At 45.2% G+C, this 20,838-nt stretch overlaps 1 protein-coding gene across 5 annotated transcripts in view; it reads left to right on the top strand.

Annotated features, from left to right (window-relative positions):
• Window positions 1-291: 291 nt before the first annotated feature.
• The window catches only part of THOC5 (THO complex 5), a 98,376-nt gene continuing 77,829 nt past the window's right edge, over window positions 292-20,838 (top strand). For 2 of the 5 annotated variants that reach the window (XM_030219225.1, XM_030219221.1), the window contains exons 1-6: window positions 292-368; window positions 11,627-11,726; window positions 12,121-12,234; window positions 12,473-12,616; window positions 14,869-14,982; window positions 16,934-17,031. In XM_030219225.1, the coding sequence (XP_030075085.1) occupies window positions 12,142-12,234; window positions 12,473-12,616; window positions 14,869-14,982; window positions 16,934-17,031 (449 nt within the window). In that variant the 5' untranslated portion in view covers window positions 292-368; window positions 11,627-11,726; window positions 12,121-12,141. The other 3 variants (XM_030219223.1, XM_030219222.1, XM_030219224.1) reach the window with 3 other exon arrangements.

Raw genomic sequence — 20,838 nt, 5'->3', positions numbered from 1 at the left:
GAACGACAACGCAGATGCAGCAGCTCAAAGGTTTGCTTGCTTTGTTTTGAGTATACGGGGATGACGGCTGGGCGGCGAAGGGAAAACTCAGATTGACCTAATTTGGCTTCAGCGTTTTGACGTCACTTCATCTCCTGTCTATTACACCTCCTTGCTCATAATGGTCTAGATAGGCTCGTGACGTCTCCTGTTCTCAATCTAACCTCCTTGGGTTAGATCTCTTTGTCCGCGTCCCACGCCCCCCCTCCCCCCCCCTCTCTCTGTCGTCCGCCTTTCTTAAACGTAACTTCTTCCTGTTTCCGGCGGAAGCCACTTGTATTGCTGCTGCTGCCGCCAGCCACCTCCGCACTGAGTTTTCACGTTTGAGGGTAGGAGGACGGAGGGTGAAGGGGGTTCAAGGAACTATGCCAGCCCTTGGAATGCATGTGAATAGGGTGCTGTGCGCGTGAGAAAGGAATGAGGTGGGAAAAGGGAAAATTGATGGAGTGAGAGAGACGGTGCGGGGTGGGGGGAGAGGGAGCCTAGAGGACTAGAAAAGCACCAGGATAAAAGGAGCTGCAGATGTGTTGTTAAATGGTGCTACAGAATTCTTAAATTCTTGTTGCATAGTAACATAGTAGATGACGGCAGAAAAAGACCTGCACGGTCCATCCAGTCTGCCCAACAAGATAAACTCATTTTAGTTGTTACATTTGTACCCCACATTTTCCCACCTGTTTGCAGGCTCAGTGTGGCTTACATGGTACCGTAAAGGCGTTCGCCAGTCGGTTGATAACAGATACAAGGTTGAATTGTGGTCGAATGTGCTACTTTTTGTGTATACCTTACCTTGATTTGTATCTGTCATTTTCAGGGCACAGACCGTATAAGTCTGCCCAGCACTATCCCTGCCTCCCAACCACCGGCTCTGGCACAGACCGTAGAAGTCTGCCCAGCACTATCCCTGCCTCCCAACCACCAGCTCTGGCACAGACCGTAGAAGTCTGCCCAGCACTATCCCCGCCTCCCAACTACCAGTCCCGCCTCCCACCACCAGCTCTGGCACAGACCCTATAAGTCTGCCCACTACTACTACTACTTAACATTTCTAGAGCGCTACTAGGGTTACGCAGCGCTGTACAATTTAACAAAGAGAGACAGTCCCTGCTCAAAGAGCTTACAATCTAATAGACAAGTGAACGGTCGGTCCGATAGGGGCAGTCAAATTGGGGCAGTCTGGATTCACCGAAGTGTAAGGGTTAGGTGCCGAACGCAGCATTGAAGAGGTGGGCTTTAAGCAAAGACTTGAAGACGGGCAGGGAGGGGGCTTGGCGTAAGGGTTCAGGAAGGTTGTTCCAAGCATAGGGTGAGGCGAGGCAGAATGAGCGGAGCCTGGAGTTGGCGGTGGTGGAGAAGGGTACTGAGAGGAGGGATTTATCCTGTGAACGGAGGTTACGGGCGGGAACGTAAGGGGAGATGAGGGTAGAGAGGTAGTGAGGGGCAGCAGACTGAGTGCATTTGTAGGTAAGAAGGAGAAGCTTGAATTGAATGCGGTATCTGATCGGAAGCCAGTGAAGTGCCCAGCACTATCCCTGCCTCCCAACCACCGGCTCTGGCACAGACCGTAGAAGTCTGCCCAGCACTATCCCTGCCTCCCAACCACCGGCTCTGGCACAGACCGTAGAAGTCTGCCCAGCACTATCCCCGCCTCCCAACTACCAGTCCCGCCTCCCACCACCAGCTCTGGCACAGACCCTATAAGTCTGCCCAGCACTATCCCTGCCTCCCAACCACCGGCTCTGGCACAGACCGTAGAAGTCTGCCCAGCACTATCCCTGCCTACCAACCACCGGCTCTGGCACCCAATCTCGGCTAAGCTTCTGAGGATCCATTCCCTTGGAACAGGATTCCTTTATGTTTATCCCACGCATGTTGAATATTTACTTTAATCGGAGCTGCTGCACTTCCAGCAGCAACAACAACAACCCCCCCCCCAAAAAAAAAAAAAAAAAAATCTAGTAAGTATCAAGTACAAAATTCTCCTTTAATTTTTTTAAATCAGATACTGTCTTTTGCTATTTTATCTAAGGGAAAGGATTTGCTCACATCTGCCCGACATCAGCAATGTATTTCATAACCCCAGTTGAATGGGATCTGAACAGGAATTGCACTTGTATTTATGCTTAACAATAATTTACTTGCAGTGAGTTTAAGCTGCTTCAATAAATTATATATACGTACATCCTCCCCCAGTTGACTGCAAATAACACTAGGAGAATTATTGGGACCGATGCAGATAGCCTCATGGTACAGCCTGTTTAATGTGCAGCTGTACTGCAAAACTCCAGCTCCACAACAATTGTAGCATGTTACAAGTAGCGAGCATGCAAATTACTATCACATTAAAATCGTAGCAGTAGGGGGTCACGTGATGCTGTGTGCAGCAGAGGACATGCACGAAGTGTGCTGCTGTGGAAACTCCCTGCCTTCACTAATTTCTTCTACTCTAAAAACAGAGATTTAACAAAATATTGATTTATCTAGTGGACCAGAGTATATGGACAAATTTTTGACTAAGATAGAGCAGCCAATGTCAATTAAACCGCTAAGAAGAGGTCCGGACCGATTGCACCCCGGCGAAGACAAAATGTCGCCCTCCCCGCCGGCCGCGCAGCCTACTTTGGATTTCATCCTTGAGCTTACAGAAGCGGTGGTGAAGGCGCTAGATGCCAGATTCGTACAGCTTTCTGAGCAAATATCAGGGATGGTCCAGGCTACTCGGAGTCGGGAGAGCTGGAGTGCAGAGTCTCTGACGCAGAAGATACGTTGCAGGCCCATGCTGAAAGCATAGAACGCCTGGAGGCGTTGACTCACACACAACAACTGAAGATCAGACTTGGAAACAGGGTGAGGCGGGAGAACCTGCGGTTTGTGAGATTCCCGGAGACAATCAAGGAGTCGACATTGTTATCATGGTTAGAGGCCTGGTTGCTGGAGAAATTTCCATCCATGGGGGAATGAGGAGCAATTCCGCTGGACAGAGCGCACCATGTGGGACCAGCTTGTGCAACTGAAGACAGGCCAAGAGTAGTGATAGCAAAATTCCATCGTTATTCTCAGAAAGCCCAGATTTTACGTCAATATAAAAGCAAGTTGGAGGAGATACAATTTGAGGGCCGCCCGGTCCGAATATTTCAGGATTATCCAGCGAATCTTTCACTGAAACGAAGAGCTTTTTCTACGCATATGCGGTTCACCCTGCAGTACCCAGCCACACTAAGGGTCCAGCACAGCAATAGTTGGTATTCCTTTAACACTCCGGAAGAGGCCAAGTCTTGGGTGCAATCCCTGGAGGGGCCAGGAGAGCTGACTTGACCGTTATAGATCAGCGAAGCGCCTGATAACACTGTTAGATCATCAGGAAGACAGCTAAGCATGTGTATCTGGTTATCATATGATTAAGAGAGAACTGTTTAAGTTTGTTCTTTAAAATGAAGGGAGGGGGTCTTGTGGTCCGTTCCCCGGTTGGGATCGCGACACTGTTTTTGATAATTGGGGTGGAATGGGGGGGGGGGGGAAGAGAAGAGGGTGGGTGGGAGGGAGGGAAGGGGTGGGTGTTGGGCAGATTTGGCTGGAATGGAGTGCGGGAGAGTATGTTTGTGGAAGTGCAAGTTTGTAGTAGACTGGAGAGCATGGCTTGGTGGCTCCTCGCTTTGGCAGAAATGGGCACATCCCTGGGGGAGGCTGGGCTTCCGGGGATTTCTTTGAGAAGGTTGGGACAGTTTTGTAGTTTCTTTGCCCAGAGAGAGGATAGGTAAACCCAAACTTCGTATAGTGTCTTGGAATGTATCGGGAATTACCTCTCCGGTAAAACGTTACAAAATACTATTGCAACTCAGACATCACGGAGCTGCTATTGCCTGTTTGCAGGAGACTAAACTGTCAGATATTGAGCATGTGAAATTGCGCCAACAGTGGGTTGGGGAATGCTATTATTCCTCCTCCGGGAATCGTCGGAGCGGAGTAGCTATCTTATTGAAGAAAGGCCTGCCATGTAAATCAGAGCTAGTGTATAAAGACTCAGAAGGACGGGTACTTTTGATTCAACTTCATTATCAAGGGCAAAAGTTTTATCTATGCGCGGTTTATGGCCCTAACACCTATTGCCCCAGGTTTTTTCAGTCGCTTGCAGCACTGGGATTTCAATACGCTGATGCACCTTAGGTTTGGGTGGGAGATTTCAACCATGTGATAGACCCTACCTTGGATAGGTCGTCTCCCCGGGCTTTCCCTGCGGTGGGAGGGGGGAAGGGGCTCCCGACATTGTGTAAAACCCTGCAGTTAGTAGATCCTTGGCGCCTGCTTCACCCCACCATGCGAGACTACACCCACCAATCAAAAGCCCATCAATCTTGGTCGCGTATTGACTATATTCTTCTCTCACAGGTGTGGTTTTTTTTAGAATTAGTAGAGCTGTCATAGGACCAATTGAGATATCCGATCACTCCCCGATTTGGGTGGATTTGGAGCTGGACCCTGGGGGCCCAGCTTCTAGATTCTGCCGATTTCCCTCTTATCTATATCAAGATAGAATTCTCTTGGATCATATCAGAGAACGGTGGAAATTTTATGATGATATAAATGCGGAGTCTTGCGAGTCACCGATAATTTTTTGGGAAGCTTCTAAAGCAGTCCTACGGGGGTAAATAATAGCCTTTATGTGTGCCCGGGCTAAACGCTTGGCAGCAGGGGTACTACAATTGGAAGGGGTTTATAGAGCAGCCAAGAAAGTATGCATAGCTAACCCTACACAGGGCAGTAAGGAGAAAATGATGTCAGCATTAGTCGCTTTAAATTCACTCATACACGAGCAAACCAAGAAGAACTTGCTCGGCGGTTACATTTCCAGCGGTTTGGAAATAAATCTGGGAGGTTATTGGCTCAGGTGGCTAGGGCAAGGGCACCCCGCCAGTTCATTGCTTCTCTTAAAACATCCACTGGGGTGCATCTAACTCAATCAGATGAGATAGTAAAAGCTTTTCATAACTATTTTAAAGCAATGTACTCTACACAGAAGGGAGAACAGGGATCTTTAATTTGGGATTACCTAGTAGATGCAGGAATGCCACGCTTAGAGCAAGTAGTCCAAAAGCAGTTGTCCTTACCCATACATGCGCAAGAATTACAACAAGTAGTTAAATCTCTCCCTCTGAGGTTGGCTCCCAGCCCAGACGGATTCTCCAATGAGTACTATAAAATGCTGTCACACCAACTATGTGGCCCCGTAATCGCGTATTATGATTCGGTGGTTGAAAGAGGGTTTTTTTCCCCCGAGTGAGAACGAGGCTCTTATTACTCTCATCCATAAACCGGGCAAGCCGCTTGACCAGGTAGAATCTTATAGACCGATCTCATTGTTAAATGTTGACATAAAAATTTTAGTGCGGGTGTTGGCGGATAGATTGGCCCAGCATATCCCATCCCTGGTGGGAGAACATTAAGTGGGATTTGTCTGAGGCCGACATGCCACTCTAAATGTTCGGAAGGTTCTTCTTTCCATTGCCCATAGTCAATCTCTTAAAGACCCACTATTGTTAGTAAGCTTAGACGCAGAAACAGCGTTTGATAAAGTTCAATGGGAATACCTATTCTAAGTTCTAAAATATGTTGGATTGGGAGGGTGGTTCATGGAGGCGCTTGAAACGCTATACCGTGGTCCCTCTGCCAGTCTGTTGGTCAATGGGATTAAATCTCTGTCTTTTGTAGTTCAGAAGGGAACTCGACAGGGGTGCTCCCTCTAGCCACCACTATTTGTTTTATATTTAGAGCCGTTATTAAGAACAATCTTGGCAGACCCAGGTATTGTCGGGGTATCGTTACCAGCGCAGCCGGTAAAAGTTTTGGCTTTCGCTGATGATGTGCTCCTCACTCTCACCCAGCCAAAGGCATCTATCACTCAACTATTAGAGGTGCTAGATGAATTTGGTTTTATCACTGGATTTTCCTTGAATTTTAAAAAATCGGTGGCTTTACCAATTCAACCCGAGATTAGAGAAATCTGGGAAGGCCCCTTTCCCTTTCAGTGGGTGTGGGATGCAATTAAGTACCTGGGAGTCTATGTTCCTGCAGACCTGTCTCAGCTTTATGCTGATAACATGGGGCCTTTAAAGCGGCGAGCGACTGAAATCTTACAGGGGTGGCAAGCGCTGCCAATAACTTTGCTAGGAAAGATCGCGTTATATAATATGATTCTTTTCCCAAAATGGATCTATATATTTCAATTGCTCCCTCTCCTGCTTCACTATAGGGATGAAAAGTGGCTTTGGAAGAGACTAAATTTTTTCCTATGGCAGGGAAAGCGGGCACGCATGATGTTACCCAGGGTGATGCTCCCGCGTGCCATGGGGGGATTGGGTCTTTTGGATCTTCGCTTGTTCTCAATAGCCAGCTGCATGCGACACCTTTCTGATTGGTTTCGCTCTACCCAATTTTTTTCCTGTACACCTAAAGAAACCTCTCTGTTATGCCCCTTCAACTTTGCATATTGGCTACATGCTTCTGCAGACAAATTAGCCCCGTTAGGATCCTATAATTTTATTTTCCGATCATTACGCTTGACGTGGCGGTGGTTATGTAAATTCTACAAATTGAACAGAGAGGTTTCCCTATTGCTTCCCATAAAGGGCAATTTGGCATTCCTGGCAGGCAGTTCCTCCCTTTCTTTTCACAAGTGGGCCTCTTGTGGGATACATTATTTATATCATGTGGTGACGGAGTGAGGAGCTATCAAGTCTTTTGAAGTGTTGTGTGATGAATTTGGCTTGGATAATAGAGATGTATTTGCCTATCTTCAAATTCGTCACTATGTTAACTCTTTGCCCTCAGCTTCATTGACTGTAGAATCCTGGGAAAGCCTCAATGAAATGCTGGGGCTAGATGCTCAAATGAGGGTACCTCTAAGATATTTCCATAGATATTTACGAGACTCAGTTGACTCGTATGATTACTGTATCGTAACCTAAAGCTGGAATCAGGAATTGATGATGAAGCTGCAACCGGAGCAAGTGGAGGCTTCTCTAAAGTCCATATATGATATGACAGAGAATGTTGCCTGGTGGGAACTACAATATAAATTGATATTTCGTCTACACATCTCCCCGCACAGAGCTTTTCGGGCCACACTGCGAGAAGCGGACAATTGTCCAAAGTGTACGGGCAGAGATGCAACTTTGGGTCATATGTACTGGAATTGCCCTTTGGTGCACCGTTTCTGGGTTGAGTTGAATAGTCATGTCTCATATATTTGGAACACCGCTTGGCAGCCAACTCCTGGACAGTTGTTTGACCATTTTAGGGTACAGAGAACAGTACCCGTGGGTTTTAAAACCTTCTTAAAAAGAACCGTCTTGATGGCAAAGCGGGTGACTCTACAACTATGGCTAACCCCAGAGTCTCCAAGTGTGTCACATTGGAAGTCGGCTATGATACAGTGTTGCTCCTTGGAGAAAAGGGGAATAGTAGACTTAGCCTCCAAGAAAGGTGATATGTTTTGTAAGACATGGTCTCCCTTCTGGGACTCTCTCACTCCAGTCACACGAAGTAGGATCTTGAATTGTTAAGGGGTGGGGAGGGAGGAGGGGGGTGGGGAGGTTGTGGGGGCTGAGGGAGTAGGGATAATCTCTATATATAAAAGGCAACCCCAACGTTCTAATGAATCCTCCTCCTCCATGAGTGTCTGCACCGCCCTCGCGTCAAAACGTGATGACGTCGAAGGCGGAGCAATGACACTCGAGGGCCGAAATGGAAACGGCACAGGCACGGAGGCGCAGCAAAAAAAAAAAAAAACCCTCCCCACACAGAGCGAACCACGAACAATCCCAATCCCCCCCCCCCCCTGTTTTGCCCTGATTACAAAAAATTAAATCTGGTGGCACCCACCTCCCACCAGCACTTCCCTGCAGTTTCCCATACTTCAAACAAAGCAGGAGCAAGTCCTTCTTGCTCCTGCCTCAGATGCCGCCATCTTCAAAATGGCAGCACCCTGCCCTACTTAGTGCATCCCTGGCTTTCAGCCCCACGTGCTTGAAGCAGTAGATCAGGGGTTCTCAACCCAGTCTTTTGGACACACTCAGCCAGTCAGGTTTTCAGGCAATCTACAGTGAATATGCGAGAGATTTATTTATTTGTTGCATTTGTATCCCACATTTTCCCACCTATTTGCAGGCTCACTGTGGCTTACATTATGCCGTAATGGCAATTGCCATTTCCGGAATGAGAAATACAAAGTGGCATTGCATTAAAAGTTCATAAGTGATAGAGTAAATTAAGCAGTCAAGTATAGAGAGTTTATTTCCGAACAAGAAATAAAGTAGTATTGTGTTAAAGTTCATTGGTAACAAGGTAAATGAAGCAGTCAAGTAAAGAGAGTTCGGTATTTGTCCAGTTCTGGTATAAGTTTCGTTGTCTGGTATTTAGGATGGATCATTGCGGTATGCCTTTCTGAACAGGTTGGTTTTTAGTGATTTTCGGAAGTTTGTTAGGTCGTGTATTTTATGGCGTTTGGTAGTGCATTCCATAGTTGCGTGCTTACAGTGGGGGAAATAAGTATTTGATCCCTTGCTGATTTTGTAAGTTTGCCCACTGACAAAGACATGAGCAGCCCATAATTGAAGGGTAGGTTATTGGTAACAGTGAGAGATAGCACATCACAAATTAAATCTGGAAAATCACATTGTGGAAAGTATATGAATTTATTTGCATTCTGCAGAGGGAAATAAGTATTTGATCCCCCACCAACCAGTAAGAGATCTGGCCCCTACAGACCAGGTAGATGCTCCAAATCAACTCGTTACCTGCATGACAGACAGCTGTCGGCAATGGTCACCTGTATGAAAGACACCTGTCCACAGACTCAGTGAATCAGTCAGACTCTAACCTCTACAAAATGGCCAAGAGCAAGGAGCTGTCTAAGGATGTCAGGGACAAGATCATACACCTGCACAAGGCTGGAATGGGCTACAAAACCATCAGTAAGACGCTGGGCGAGAAGGAGACAACTGTTGGTGCCATAGTAAGAAAATGGAAGAAGTACAAAATGACTGTCAATCGACAAAGATCTGGGGCTCCACGCAAAATCTCACCTCGTGGGGTATCCTTGATCATGAGGAAGGTTAGAAATCAGCCTACAACTACAAGGGGGGAACTTGTCAATGATCTCAAGGTAGCTGGGACCACTGTCACCACGAAAACCATTGGTAACACATTACGACATAACGGATTGCAATCCTGCAGTGCCCGCAAGGTCCCCCTGCTCCGGAAGGCACATGTGACGGCCCGTCTGAAGTTTGCCAGTGAACACCTGGATGATGCCGAGAGTGATTGGGAGAAGGTGCTGTGGTCAGATGAGACAAAAATTGAGCTCTTTGGCATGAACTCAACTCGCCGTGTTTGGAGGAAGAGAAATGCTGCCTATGACCCAAAGAACACCGTCCCCACTGTCAAGCATGGAGGTGGAAATGTTATGTTTTGGGGGTGTTTCTCTGCTAAGGGCACAGGACTACTTCACCGCATCAATGGGAGAATGGATGGGGCCATGTACCGTACAATTCTGAGTGACAACCTCCTTCCCTCCGCCAGGGCCTTAAAAATGGGTCGTGGCTGGGTCTTCCAGCACGACAATGACCCAAAACATACAGCCAAGGCAACAAAGGAGTGGCTCAGGAAGAAGCACATTAGGGTCATGGAGTGGCCTAGCCAGTCACCAGACCTTAATCCCATTGAAAACTTATGGAGGGAGCTGAAGATGCGAGTTGCCAAGCGACAGCCCAGAACTCTTAATGATTTAGAGATGATCTGCAAAGAGGAGTGGACCAAAATTCCTCCTGACATGTGTGCAAACCTCATCATCAACTACAGAAGACGTCTGACCGCTGTGCTTGCCAACAAGGGTTTTGCCACCAAGTATTAGGTCTTGTTTGCCAGAGGGATTAAATACTTATTTCCCTCTGCAGAATGCAAATAAATTCATATACTTTCCACAATGTGATTTTCCGGATTTAATTTGTGATGTGCTATCTCTCACTGTTACCAATAACCTACCCTTCAATTATGGGCTGCTCATGTCTTTGTCAGTGGGCAAACTTACAAAATCAGCAAGGGATCAAATACTTATTTCCCCCACTGTATGTAGGAGAAGCTGGATGCATATGTTGATTTATATTTTAGTCCTTTGCAGCTGAGGTAGTGGAGATTCAGGAATGTGCATGCTGACCATTTTGTGTTCCTGGTTGGTAAGTCTATTATTATTAATGACGTCTGCACGCATTACTTCTATTCTATGCAAAGGTATCTCACGGAGGATATTCTGAAAACCTGGCTGGCTAGGTGTATCTCAAGGATTGGGTTGAGAACCCCTGAACTAGACTACTCTTGTCAGCGTGAAATGTCTAAATAGGGAGCAATTGAAACATACAGACAAGACAAGATGGGTAAGGCAAGGGCACTGGATTAAGTAAGTGATTAGGCTGAGGATAAATTACGTATACTTTTCAATAAGGTATATGACGCTGGTCTCAGTTACAGTGTGTGGTATAAGCTAGTCCAGATGCAGTGTGAGTGATTGGATAGTCAACTCACCACAGCCATTAAAGGCTTGGGAGAAGAGCCATACTTTCACCTGTTCCCTGACCCTTGAGTTAGACGTAACCCTTTATGTTATGGGGGCTACTCCTGAGAACGCTTGCTGAAGGGTGTCATATCATGTGATTAGACTATAAGAATTGCCATATAGGGTCAGACCATCCAATGGTCCATCTAGCCCAGTATCCTGTTTTCAAGAGTGGCCAATCCATATCACAAATACCTGGCAAAATCCCAAAGAGTATCGAGATTTCCATGCTACCAATCTCAGTGATAAGTAGTGGTTTCCCCATGTCTTTCTTAATAGCAGATTATAGACTTTTCCTCCTTGAACACGTCCAACCCTTTTTTAAACCCAGATACGCTAACTGCTTTTATCACATCTGTCAATGAGTTCCAGAGCGTAACTATTCGTCAAGTGAAAGAAATATTGTCTCCTATTTGTTTTGGAAGACAGTCTTCTCTTAAAAACAGTCCAATTGATTTATTATTATTATTTTTTTTTTTTTTTTTGTATTAAGCCCATGTGGAGGTACAGACTTTTCTTTTAGGAAATTATCCAAATCTTATTTTCAACCCTGCTAAGCTAACTGCTTTTACCACATTCTCTGGCAACAAATTCCAGTTCCAGAGTTTAATTACACGTTGAGTGAAGGAATTTCTTCTCTGGTTTGTTTTAAATATAGTACTTTAAGTAGCTTCATTGCATGCCCCCTACTTCTAGTATTTTTGGAAAGAGTAAACAAGCAATTCATGTGTACCCATTCCACTCCACTCAGTATTTTATAGATCTTTATCATATCTTCCCTCAGCCATCTCGTCTCCAAGCTGAAGGAGCCCTGCATACAGAAGTTCAGGTTCAGAATTTTTTTTTTATATATTGCCTACAACCAAATATCTAAGTAGTTCACAGTAATTATAAAAATAATGCGGTGACGGTCAGGGAAATATCTAGGACAAATGGAGAAAACTACACACTCTTGACTGTTTTTCCCTCTCTTGTATGCAGTGACTTCCAGCTGCTGAAAATTGGATATAATATTAGCATGCCACAATGCTGACTGACACTGTTTTTACTTCAGGAGAAAAAAAGGCAACTTATCAGTGAGGTGCGTTTAGAAATGTATTTTGATCAAACCAGTGGCATCTAAAACAGTTGGGAACATTTGTCTTTCTGCTGCAGTTTCTTAGTCTCCAATTGCCTGTCCTGGTGCTTGAGGATGTTTTTTTTGTGGGATGTCTTGTGTGTTGGTGATACAACTACTCACCATCAAGCTCATTTTCAAAGCACTTAGCCTCCCAAAGTTCCATAGAAACCTATGGAACTTAGCCTCCCAAAGTGCTTTGAAAATATGCCTCCATGTCTTCTTTTTCTGTTTCAGTAATCTTAGTGCAATTGAATGTATGATTTTTTTTCAGCTGCATTTGTATTCCAATTATTCCATGTAATGCCATTTAATCAGCTAGTAAAGCTCAGCACAACTCTCCTAATTTTTTTTTTAGCTGTGTCTTGTCGAAACCAAAATGTCAGATTCTGGTAAAAAAAGAAAGCCAAAGGTCATTCGCACTGACGGGGGTCCTCAAGAAGGCAAGCGATCCAGACCTGATTCTGAGCAGGTAGAGCACTCTCTCATGTTAACTAAAATGGCTTTCTCGTTTGGGAAAACCCCCTCCCCATTGTATTAATTTAAAGCATCCTCACTTCTGTTCCCTGACTTTTGACCAGAGACATCGCATCCAGAGAAGTAATGTTGGCTGAGAGCAGGGAAGAGAGCAATGGCTTTGGTCAGGATGATAGCGGACATGGGGCTGCGAATGGTTTCTCTCTGAAGTCTGTATATGTTGCTGTTTGCAGGAAGGGAGATACTACATTGAGGAAGCAGAAGTGGATTTTCGGGACCCCAACAAAGACTATGAGCTCTACAAGCAAACCTGTCAGGAGCTGCAGAGACTAATGGCCGAAATCCAGGACCTGAAGAGTAAAGGCAGTAAAGAGAGTGTAAGGAACAACTGGATTCTATAAAAGTCACACACAATAATTAGTGGGTTCAATGATTTAATTATTAGAGCTAACGAGCACTCAGTTGGCACTGATCATGATTTGGGCCAGGCTACTCACTTTTCTGTAACAATAGGTGTCTAAATTGGATCATGTGTATCTCCAAAAGGGAGTGTGGCCATGGGCCATGGGAGAGGTATGGGTGGGTCAGGGCATGGCCACCGAGAGACTTCCCCCCCCCCCCTCAGACCACTGCGACACATTTGCCCCCCCCCCTCCCCCCCCCCCCCCCCCCCCGCTGCAACACCACATACCTTGGCTGGCGGGGATCCCCAAGCTTCGCAAGCAGAAACCTTCCTCCAGTGCTGTTCTCCACTGAGGAAAAGCAGCCGCAGGGCAGGCAATGCAGTGGAGAACAACGCTGGAGGCTTGGGGACCCCCGCCAGCCAAACCAGAGGCCCCAAAGCCCTGTGTCTGCTCCTCCTCAGCCTCTAAGGGGGGGGGGGGGCCCAACACCGAAGTTTTCTTTCTCCTGCTTCTGTCGGGACACGATCACCCGGGTCCCGTCAAGAGCAGGAGAGAGACAGACCCTGACACCGGGCACCCCTTAGAGGCTGGGCCCGGAGGAATCTTTCCCCACCCTGCCCCCCCCCCCCCTCTCGGCAGCCCTGGGTCAGGGGCGTTCACAACTGATACATGCAGTGTTACAAAATAGTGGGGATCTGCGTCCAATTTGACGTAAGTCCTCGCTTCCAAAGTTCAGTGCCAAAGTCAGTACCCGATGCTGCTCCATAAAGAACTCTCATCCCGAGGAGCCCTTTATAGAATAGTATTGAGCGCCAAATTTTATTGATGCCACTTATAGAATTTGACCCTTATTGGGGTAAATTTCTCAAAAGGTCGCCAACAATTTAGGGGCTTGGATGATGAGCACTGGGCCCGAATTCTATAACAGCAGTTCTGCATGCAACTGCCATTATAGAATACTAGTGTAAGGCTTCTGATCGCTCCTGTTGCCCCGCTCGCCTTCTGAATGCCACTGCTCCTGCTGCCCGGCCTGAACACATGCTCCTGCCTGCCCCGACACTACCTGTAAGTCCCTCTTCCCCCCCACTCTGACGAGGCCTGTTTCTTCTCTGGGTCCCATTCCTCCCCCCCCCCCCCCCCCCCCCACAAGGTCAGGGTCACTTCAACCTCTTCACACAGCTCCCTGCTTGCATGCTTGATCTGTAAGTCGGAGCAGGCAGGCAATTGGGGGGGGGGGGGGCAGGAGGGAAGAGAGGAGTCACTCACAGCCTGGGTGATTGCATTTCTCTTACCCCCCTCCCCAGACTGTGTGCTTCCTTTTCTTTGTTTTATCGTGCGATCAATCGCGCGATTAAAGATTTTAATCGAACTGCAGCCTTAGTAAGATTGCATTTTGCAGCTGATCTTATTCTATAACTCTTGTGTACCAGTTTGCATGCTAGTCAGAAATTTGAGCATGTAAGTTTATAGAATGAGGGGCATTGTGTGCTGGGGGACACAAGGAGGTTTCTGAAACCTCTTCCCCAATTACAAATCTTTCTAGGATGTTGTTCGTCTTCATTTTATTTAATATACTGTCCAAGTTGATGAATCTAAGTGGTTTACACGATTAAAGGGGGAAAGGGAGAGACAAAGACAGATACAAGACAAATTAAGAAACTTGGAGAAGAGATAATACAATATTACATGAGAGGGAGAATTAAAGAAAGGAGAAAACAGAGCGGAGAAAAAAGCTTTCTTACTCTGAAGTATGGGGTGTTAAAGTAGCCTGGTATCAGCTCACTTTGTGGTTCCGAGCTAAGTTGGAAGTGGCCTTGGTTAGTATGCAGGCCCCATGAGTCTTAATTTCCACTTCTCCAAGGATTTTCCCTCTTACTTTACATTCCCCCCCCCCCCCCCACCTCCCAATTTGCCCAACTATTGCAGCGATGGCAACTCTTGGCTGGGAGTTCAACACCAGGGACCCTGCAATTGTGGTCTCTTATGTCCAGTTACTAGGGGTGGTCTTGGAACAATGGATGATCTCCCTCCTTCCTTAGCATTTCCAGTCCTAGCTAACCTGTGAGTTAAACACAAATTGGCAAGCCAACAGATGCCACAGGGCCATGACAATAAAACTTCTCTGTCTTTGTAAAAGAATTGTAACTACATTATGGAACTTCTGTTTCCAGAGATGATTAGAGTTTAACATACTGTTCTTTCAAGCTTCTTTTTCTATCCTTCAGGCTGCAGAGATTGAGGAAAAACGCGTCCAGAGCTGTGTTCAGTTCATGAACTTAAAGAAGTTGAATCGTTTGGCTCATATCAGATTGAAAAAGGGACGCGATCAGACCCATGAGGTGGGTGTTGGGGGGGCTAGAAGGGGGGGACAGGATAGATGCATTAGGTGGGAGTAGAGGAGTCTAGGCCTATGAGCTGGAAATGGGTAGCTCCAGTGGGAGAGAGTATAAGTAGTAGTGCTTTTTTTGTAGAAAAAAAGGTGCCGGTACTCATTATGGGCGGGGTCGCCACATATGGCTCCACCCCTATGATAGCCACACCCCTTATATCAGCTATGGCACATATAAACAGACATCATTGAAAATATTATACTAGTCTAGGAGGAAAAAAACAATGTGATTTTTTTTCATTATAAATAATTTTTATAAGCTGTTACAGTGCAAAATAAGACAGCAGATGTAAGTTCTGAAATTGGACATATTTCAAACGCTAAAATGAAAATAAAATGATTTTTTTCTACCTTTGTTGTCTGGTGACTTTGTTTTTCTTTCCATTTTGGTCCCAGTCTCTGATTCTGCTTCCTTCATTTTTGCTTAACTCTTCTGCGCCATTTGTAATTTTTCTCTCCTTTTTCTTTGCTTTCTTTAATATTTTTCTGCCTCTCTGTCCAGATTTAATTCATTCTTACTATCCATTCTTTAATTTCCTTCATCTACCTATGGCTTTTCATCTTTTTCTCACCCTTGTTCTCCCCATGCCCCTTCCTCTTATTCTCCAGTCTTTCTCTACTCCCCTTTTCCATCCAGCAGCTCTCCTTTCTCTCCCCATCCTTCCAGTGTCTCCCCTATTTCTTTCTGCATTCTTCCATCCATTGTCTCCTCTTTCTCCCTACCCTTCCATCCAGCGCCTTCCCTCTTTCTCTCGCCATCCCTTCCACCCATCTACCTTCTTTCCTGATCCTTCCATCTAATGTCTCTCTCCCCCTCTTTCTATCCAGTGTCTCTCTCTACCCTTTTCTGTTCAGTGTCCCTTCTCTCTCCACATCCTTCCAGTTTCTCCCCTTTCTCTCTGCATCCATTTGTCATCTCCCCCTTTCTCTCCCCAACCTTCCATCCAGTGTCTTTCTCTCCCCATCCTTCCATCTGTTTTCCCTCTCTCTCTCCCCATCCTTCCATCTGTATTCCCTTTCTCTCCCCATCCTTCCATCTGTTTTCCCTCTCTCTCTCCCCATCCTTCCATCTGTTTTTCCCTCTCTTTCTCTCCCCATCCTTCCATCTGTTTTTCCCTCTCTCTCTCCCCATCTTTCCATCTGTTTTCCCTCTCTCTCTCTCTCTCCATCCTTCCATCTGTTTTTTTTCCCTCTCTCTCTCCCCATCCTTCTGTCTACCCCCCTCTCCCGATTCTTCCATCAGTGTCTTTCTCTCTATCCCCTTCTTTCCATCCAGGCCCGCCCACCTACCTGCCTGCCTGCCAAGTCTCCTGCGAAGCACGCGGCGCCAGCTCCCACCTCCAGCCGCTGCTGCTTCTCCTGTTCAGCAGCAGCGGCCGCTACAAAAAGATAAAGATCAAAAATGTTTTTAAAAAGCAAGGGCGGCACCGCAGACAGCCATCAGGCATTGGCTGTCGGCTCTGCAGCCGCTCCTCCTCTCGCCTCTCACGTCGCTGCATTCCTCCGGGGTCTTACTCCAGGGGCAGTGACGTGGAGGCGAGAGGAGGAGCGGCTGCAGAGCCGACAGCCAATGCCTGATGGCTGTCTGCGGTGCCGCCCTTGCTTTTTAAAAACATTTTTGATCTTTTTCTTTTTGTAGCGGCCGCTGCTGCTCAATAGGAGAAGCAGCAGCGGCCGGAAATGGGAGCTGGCGCCGCATGCTTCGCGACTTCACAGGGGACTGAGAGGAAGTGCAGGACTCAGGGGAGGGGGGCAAAAAAAAGGTACCGGCACAAAAAAAGCACTGATAAATAGTATAATATGGAAAAAAAAGTTACTGCAGCTTTTGACTCAGGTAGATTTCTAACAATGGTCCCCTCTATTGAGTGTTCGCTCTCTGATGCTTCCACCTTCTCTTGCAGGCAAAACAGAAAGTGGACGCATATCATCTGCAGCTGCAGAATCTGCTCTATGAAGTGATGCATCTGCAGAAAGAGATCACCAAGTGTCTGGAATTTAAGTGAGTGGGAGGCAGGTGTAGCGTACCTTCGGCTCTCTCAGGAGTACGCTTGCTTTTGATTCCGTCCTCTGTGTGTCCACATTCTATTAGGATTCTAAGTTTCTATTGAAAGTCGGACATTGAAGGCCTTATTTTTGAGATATTTCACCTTAAAACAGAGAAGACACTGTGAATGAGGTTCTAGGTATTAACTAATCCAAAACTTCTATAAGACACCTCTTAAGTTTCCAGTGGTAAAACTGCACTCACTATAGGAAAATTCAGCACACAAAGGTTAAGATGCCTAACTTGATTTTCCAAACTCTCCAGCCTTCTATTTAACACTTCTTGATCTTTAATAATAGCGACTTGCATTTAAAATTTTCCAGACTCTTCTTTCAGAATGGTAACATGATCTTTAAATTCCTTAACACTACCTTCGTGTGCCTGAGCCAACATTTGTACCAGCGAAGGAAGTTCCAGAGAACAGCACTGTATGGGAGCTTCTAAGCGAACCAAGGCCTCACCCAGAGTCTCGAGTGTAAAACTCTTGGAAGAAGCCGAAACAGGGGGGTCCCTTGCCTGGAGAAACCCGAGGATCCTCCTTCGGGGTCGTGCCTTGACCCGGCAGTGATGAAACTCCAGATGCTACGTCTCCAGAAGACATTCCACCTGCATCCACCTGCCGATTTTCCAACAGCAACTTCCGTTTCAACAGTGTCCCCCACAATGGCGGTTGGAGATACCTCCTCCTTCCTCGGGGTTTCTGCAGCCAACTATGTGGCCTTCGTCTGTTGGAGCAGTGGAGGAATCTGGTCGGAGAGGGACAGAGATATTTCTCACGGGACTCTGCCTGCGTCCCATGCTGAGATTCCACCCTTGTTACCTTCCCACCATGGGAGCACAAAAGAATCCAACTTCTGCCGACCAATAGGGGTAGAGGTGGTCTCGTGGGGGATAGAATCTGAGCTTTCCCTTACATTTAAAAGGTATAATAGCAATCGGGAAACAAAGATATGAGCAGAGCTAGTTCTCATGCGTCCTCTCAGTCAAACATCTTGCTCCGCCCCCTCCCCTTCCTAGTGATTCTTGACCAAAGATTATAATAATACTTGTACAATAAATCAAATCGTTCAAGTTTATTTAATATTTGATGTGTTGTAAATTGATAGCGCTAAGCAGTTTTCAATAATCATAATACTATAATAGAGAAGAGGGAAAGAAGAGAGTAAAGAAAAGCTTAAAACATGGTTTTCTACATGTTTAAAACCATGAAAGATAGGAAAGGAGAGAAGTCCTTGTTCCGTAAGCTCCAGGCTCAGTCCTCACATCCTCGAAATAGTCATCCGTATAACAACGTGAGAGAAGATGCTTCTGGATCAAAAGCTTTTATAAAGAAGTATGGTTTCAGGCCACTCTTAACTTACTTCCAGCCTCAAATGTGAGGACAGGTTATTCCCTAAAGATGGATCAAAAGCTTTTATAAAGAAGTATGTTTTCAGGCCACTCTTAACTAACTTTCAGCCTCAAATGTGAGGACAGGTTATTCCCTAAAGATGGATCAAAAGCTTTTATAAAGAAGTATGTTTTCAGGCCACTCTTAACTTACTTCCAGCCTCAAATGTGAGAACAGGTTATTCCCTAAAGATGGATCAAAAACTTTTATAAAGAAGTATGTTTTCAGGCCACTCTTAACTAACTTTCAGCCTCAAATGTGAGGACAGGTTATTCCCTAAAGATGGATCAAAAGCTTTTATAAAGAAGTATGTTTTCAGGCCACTCTTAACTAACTTTCAGCCTCAAATGTGAGGGCAGGTTATTCCCTAAAGATGGATCAAAAACTTTTATAAAGAAGTATGGTTTCAGGCCACTCTTAACTAACTTTCAGCCTCAAATGTGAGGACAGGTTATTCCCTAAAGATGGATCAAAAGCTTTTATAAAGAAGTATGTTTTCAGGCCACTCTTAACTTACTTCCAGCCTCAAATGTGAGGACAGGTTATTCCCTAAAGATGGATCAAAAACTTTTATAAAGAAGTATGTTTTCAGGCCACTCTTAACTTACTTCCAGCCTCAAATGTGAGGGCAGGTTATTCCCTAAAGATGGATCAAAAACTTTTATAAAGAAGTATGTTTTCAGGCCACTCTTAACTAACTTCCAGCCTCAAATGTGAGGGCAGGTTATTCCCTAAAGATGGATCAAAAACTTTTATAAAGAAGTATGTTTTCAGGCCACTCTTAACTTACTTTCAGCCTCAAATGTGAGGACAGGTTATTCCCTAAAGATGGATCAAAAACTTTTATAAAGAAGTATGTGTTCAGGCCACTCTTAACTTACTTCCAGCCTCAAATGTGAAGGCAGGTTATTCCCTAAAGATGGATCAAAAGCTTTTATAAAGAAGTGTGTGTTCAGGCCACTCTTAACTTACTTCCAGCCTCAAATGTGAGGGCAGGTTATTCCCTAAAGATGGATCAAAAGCTTTTATAAAGAAGTATGTTTTCAGGCCACTCTTAACTAACTTTCAGCCTCAAATGTGAGGACAGGTTATTCCCTAAAGATGGATCAAAGCTTTTATAAAGAAGTATGTTTTCAGGCCACTCTTAACTAACTTTCAGCCTCAAATGTGAGGACAGGTTATTCCCTAAAGATGGATCAAAAGCTTTTATAAAGAAGTATGTTTTCAGGCCACTCTTAACTTACTTCCAGCCTCAAATGTGAGGACAGGTTATTCCCTAAAGATGGATCAAAAGCTTTTATAAAGAAGTATGTTTTCAGGCCACTCTTAACTAACTTTCAGCCTCAAATGTGAGGACAGGTTATTCCCTAAAGATGGATCAAAAGCTTTTATAAAGAAGTATGTTTTCAGGCCACTCTTAACTAACTTTCAGCCTCAAATGTGAGGGCAGGTTATTCCCTAAAGATGGATCAAAAACTTTTATAAAGAAGTATGTTTTCAGGCCACTCTTAACTAACTTTCAGCCTCAAATGTGAGGACAGGTTATTCCCTAAAGATGGATCAAAAACTTTTATAAAGAAGTATGTTTTCAGGCCACTCTTAACTTACTTCCAGCCTCAAATGTGAGGGCAGGTTATTCCCTAAAGATGGATCAAAAACTTTTATAAAGAAGTATGTTTTCAGGCCACTCTTAACTAACTTTCAGCCTCAAATGTGAGGACAGGTTATTCCCTAAAGATGGATCAAAAGCTTTTATAAAGAAGTATGTTTTCAGGCCACTCTTAACTAACTTTCAGCCTCAAATGTGAGGACAGGTTATTCCCTAAAGATGGATCAAAAACTTTTATAAAGAAGTATGTTTTCAGGCCACTCTTAACTTACTTCCAGCCCCAAATGTGAGGACAGGTTATTCCCTAAAGATGGATCAAAAACTTTTATAAAGAAGTATGTTTTCAGGCCACTCTTAACTTACTTCCAGCCCCAAATGTGAGGGCAGGTTATTCCCTAAAGATGGATCAAAAGCTTTTATAAAGAAGTATGTTTTCAGGCCACTCTTAACTAACTTTCAGCCTCAAATGTGAGGACAGGTTATTCCCTAAAGATGGATCAAAAACTTTTATAAAGAAGTATGTTTTCAGGCCACTCTTAACTTACTTCCAGCCTCAAATGTGAGGGCAGGTTATTCCCTAAAGATGGATCAAAAACTTTTATAAAGAAGTATGTTTTCAGGCCACTCTTAACTAACTTTCAGCCTCAAATGTGAGGACAGGTTATTCCCTAAAGATGGATCAAAAGCTTTTATAAAGAAGTATGTTTTCAGGCCACTCTTAACTTACTTCCAGCCTCAAATGTGAGGGCAGGTTATTCCCTAA

Source organism: Microcaecilia unicolor, chromosome 11 (genome assembly GCF_901765095.1).
Source record: "Microcaecilia unicolor chromosome 11, aMicUni1.1, whole genome shotgun sequence".
Lineage (NCBI taxonomy): Eukaryota > Metazoa > Chordata > Amphibia > Gymnophiona > Siphonopidae > Microcaecilia > Microcaecilia unicolor.
Note: the sequence above shows the minus strand (reverse complement) of the source record. Positions and strands in the feature narration are given on the sequence as shown.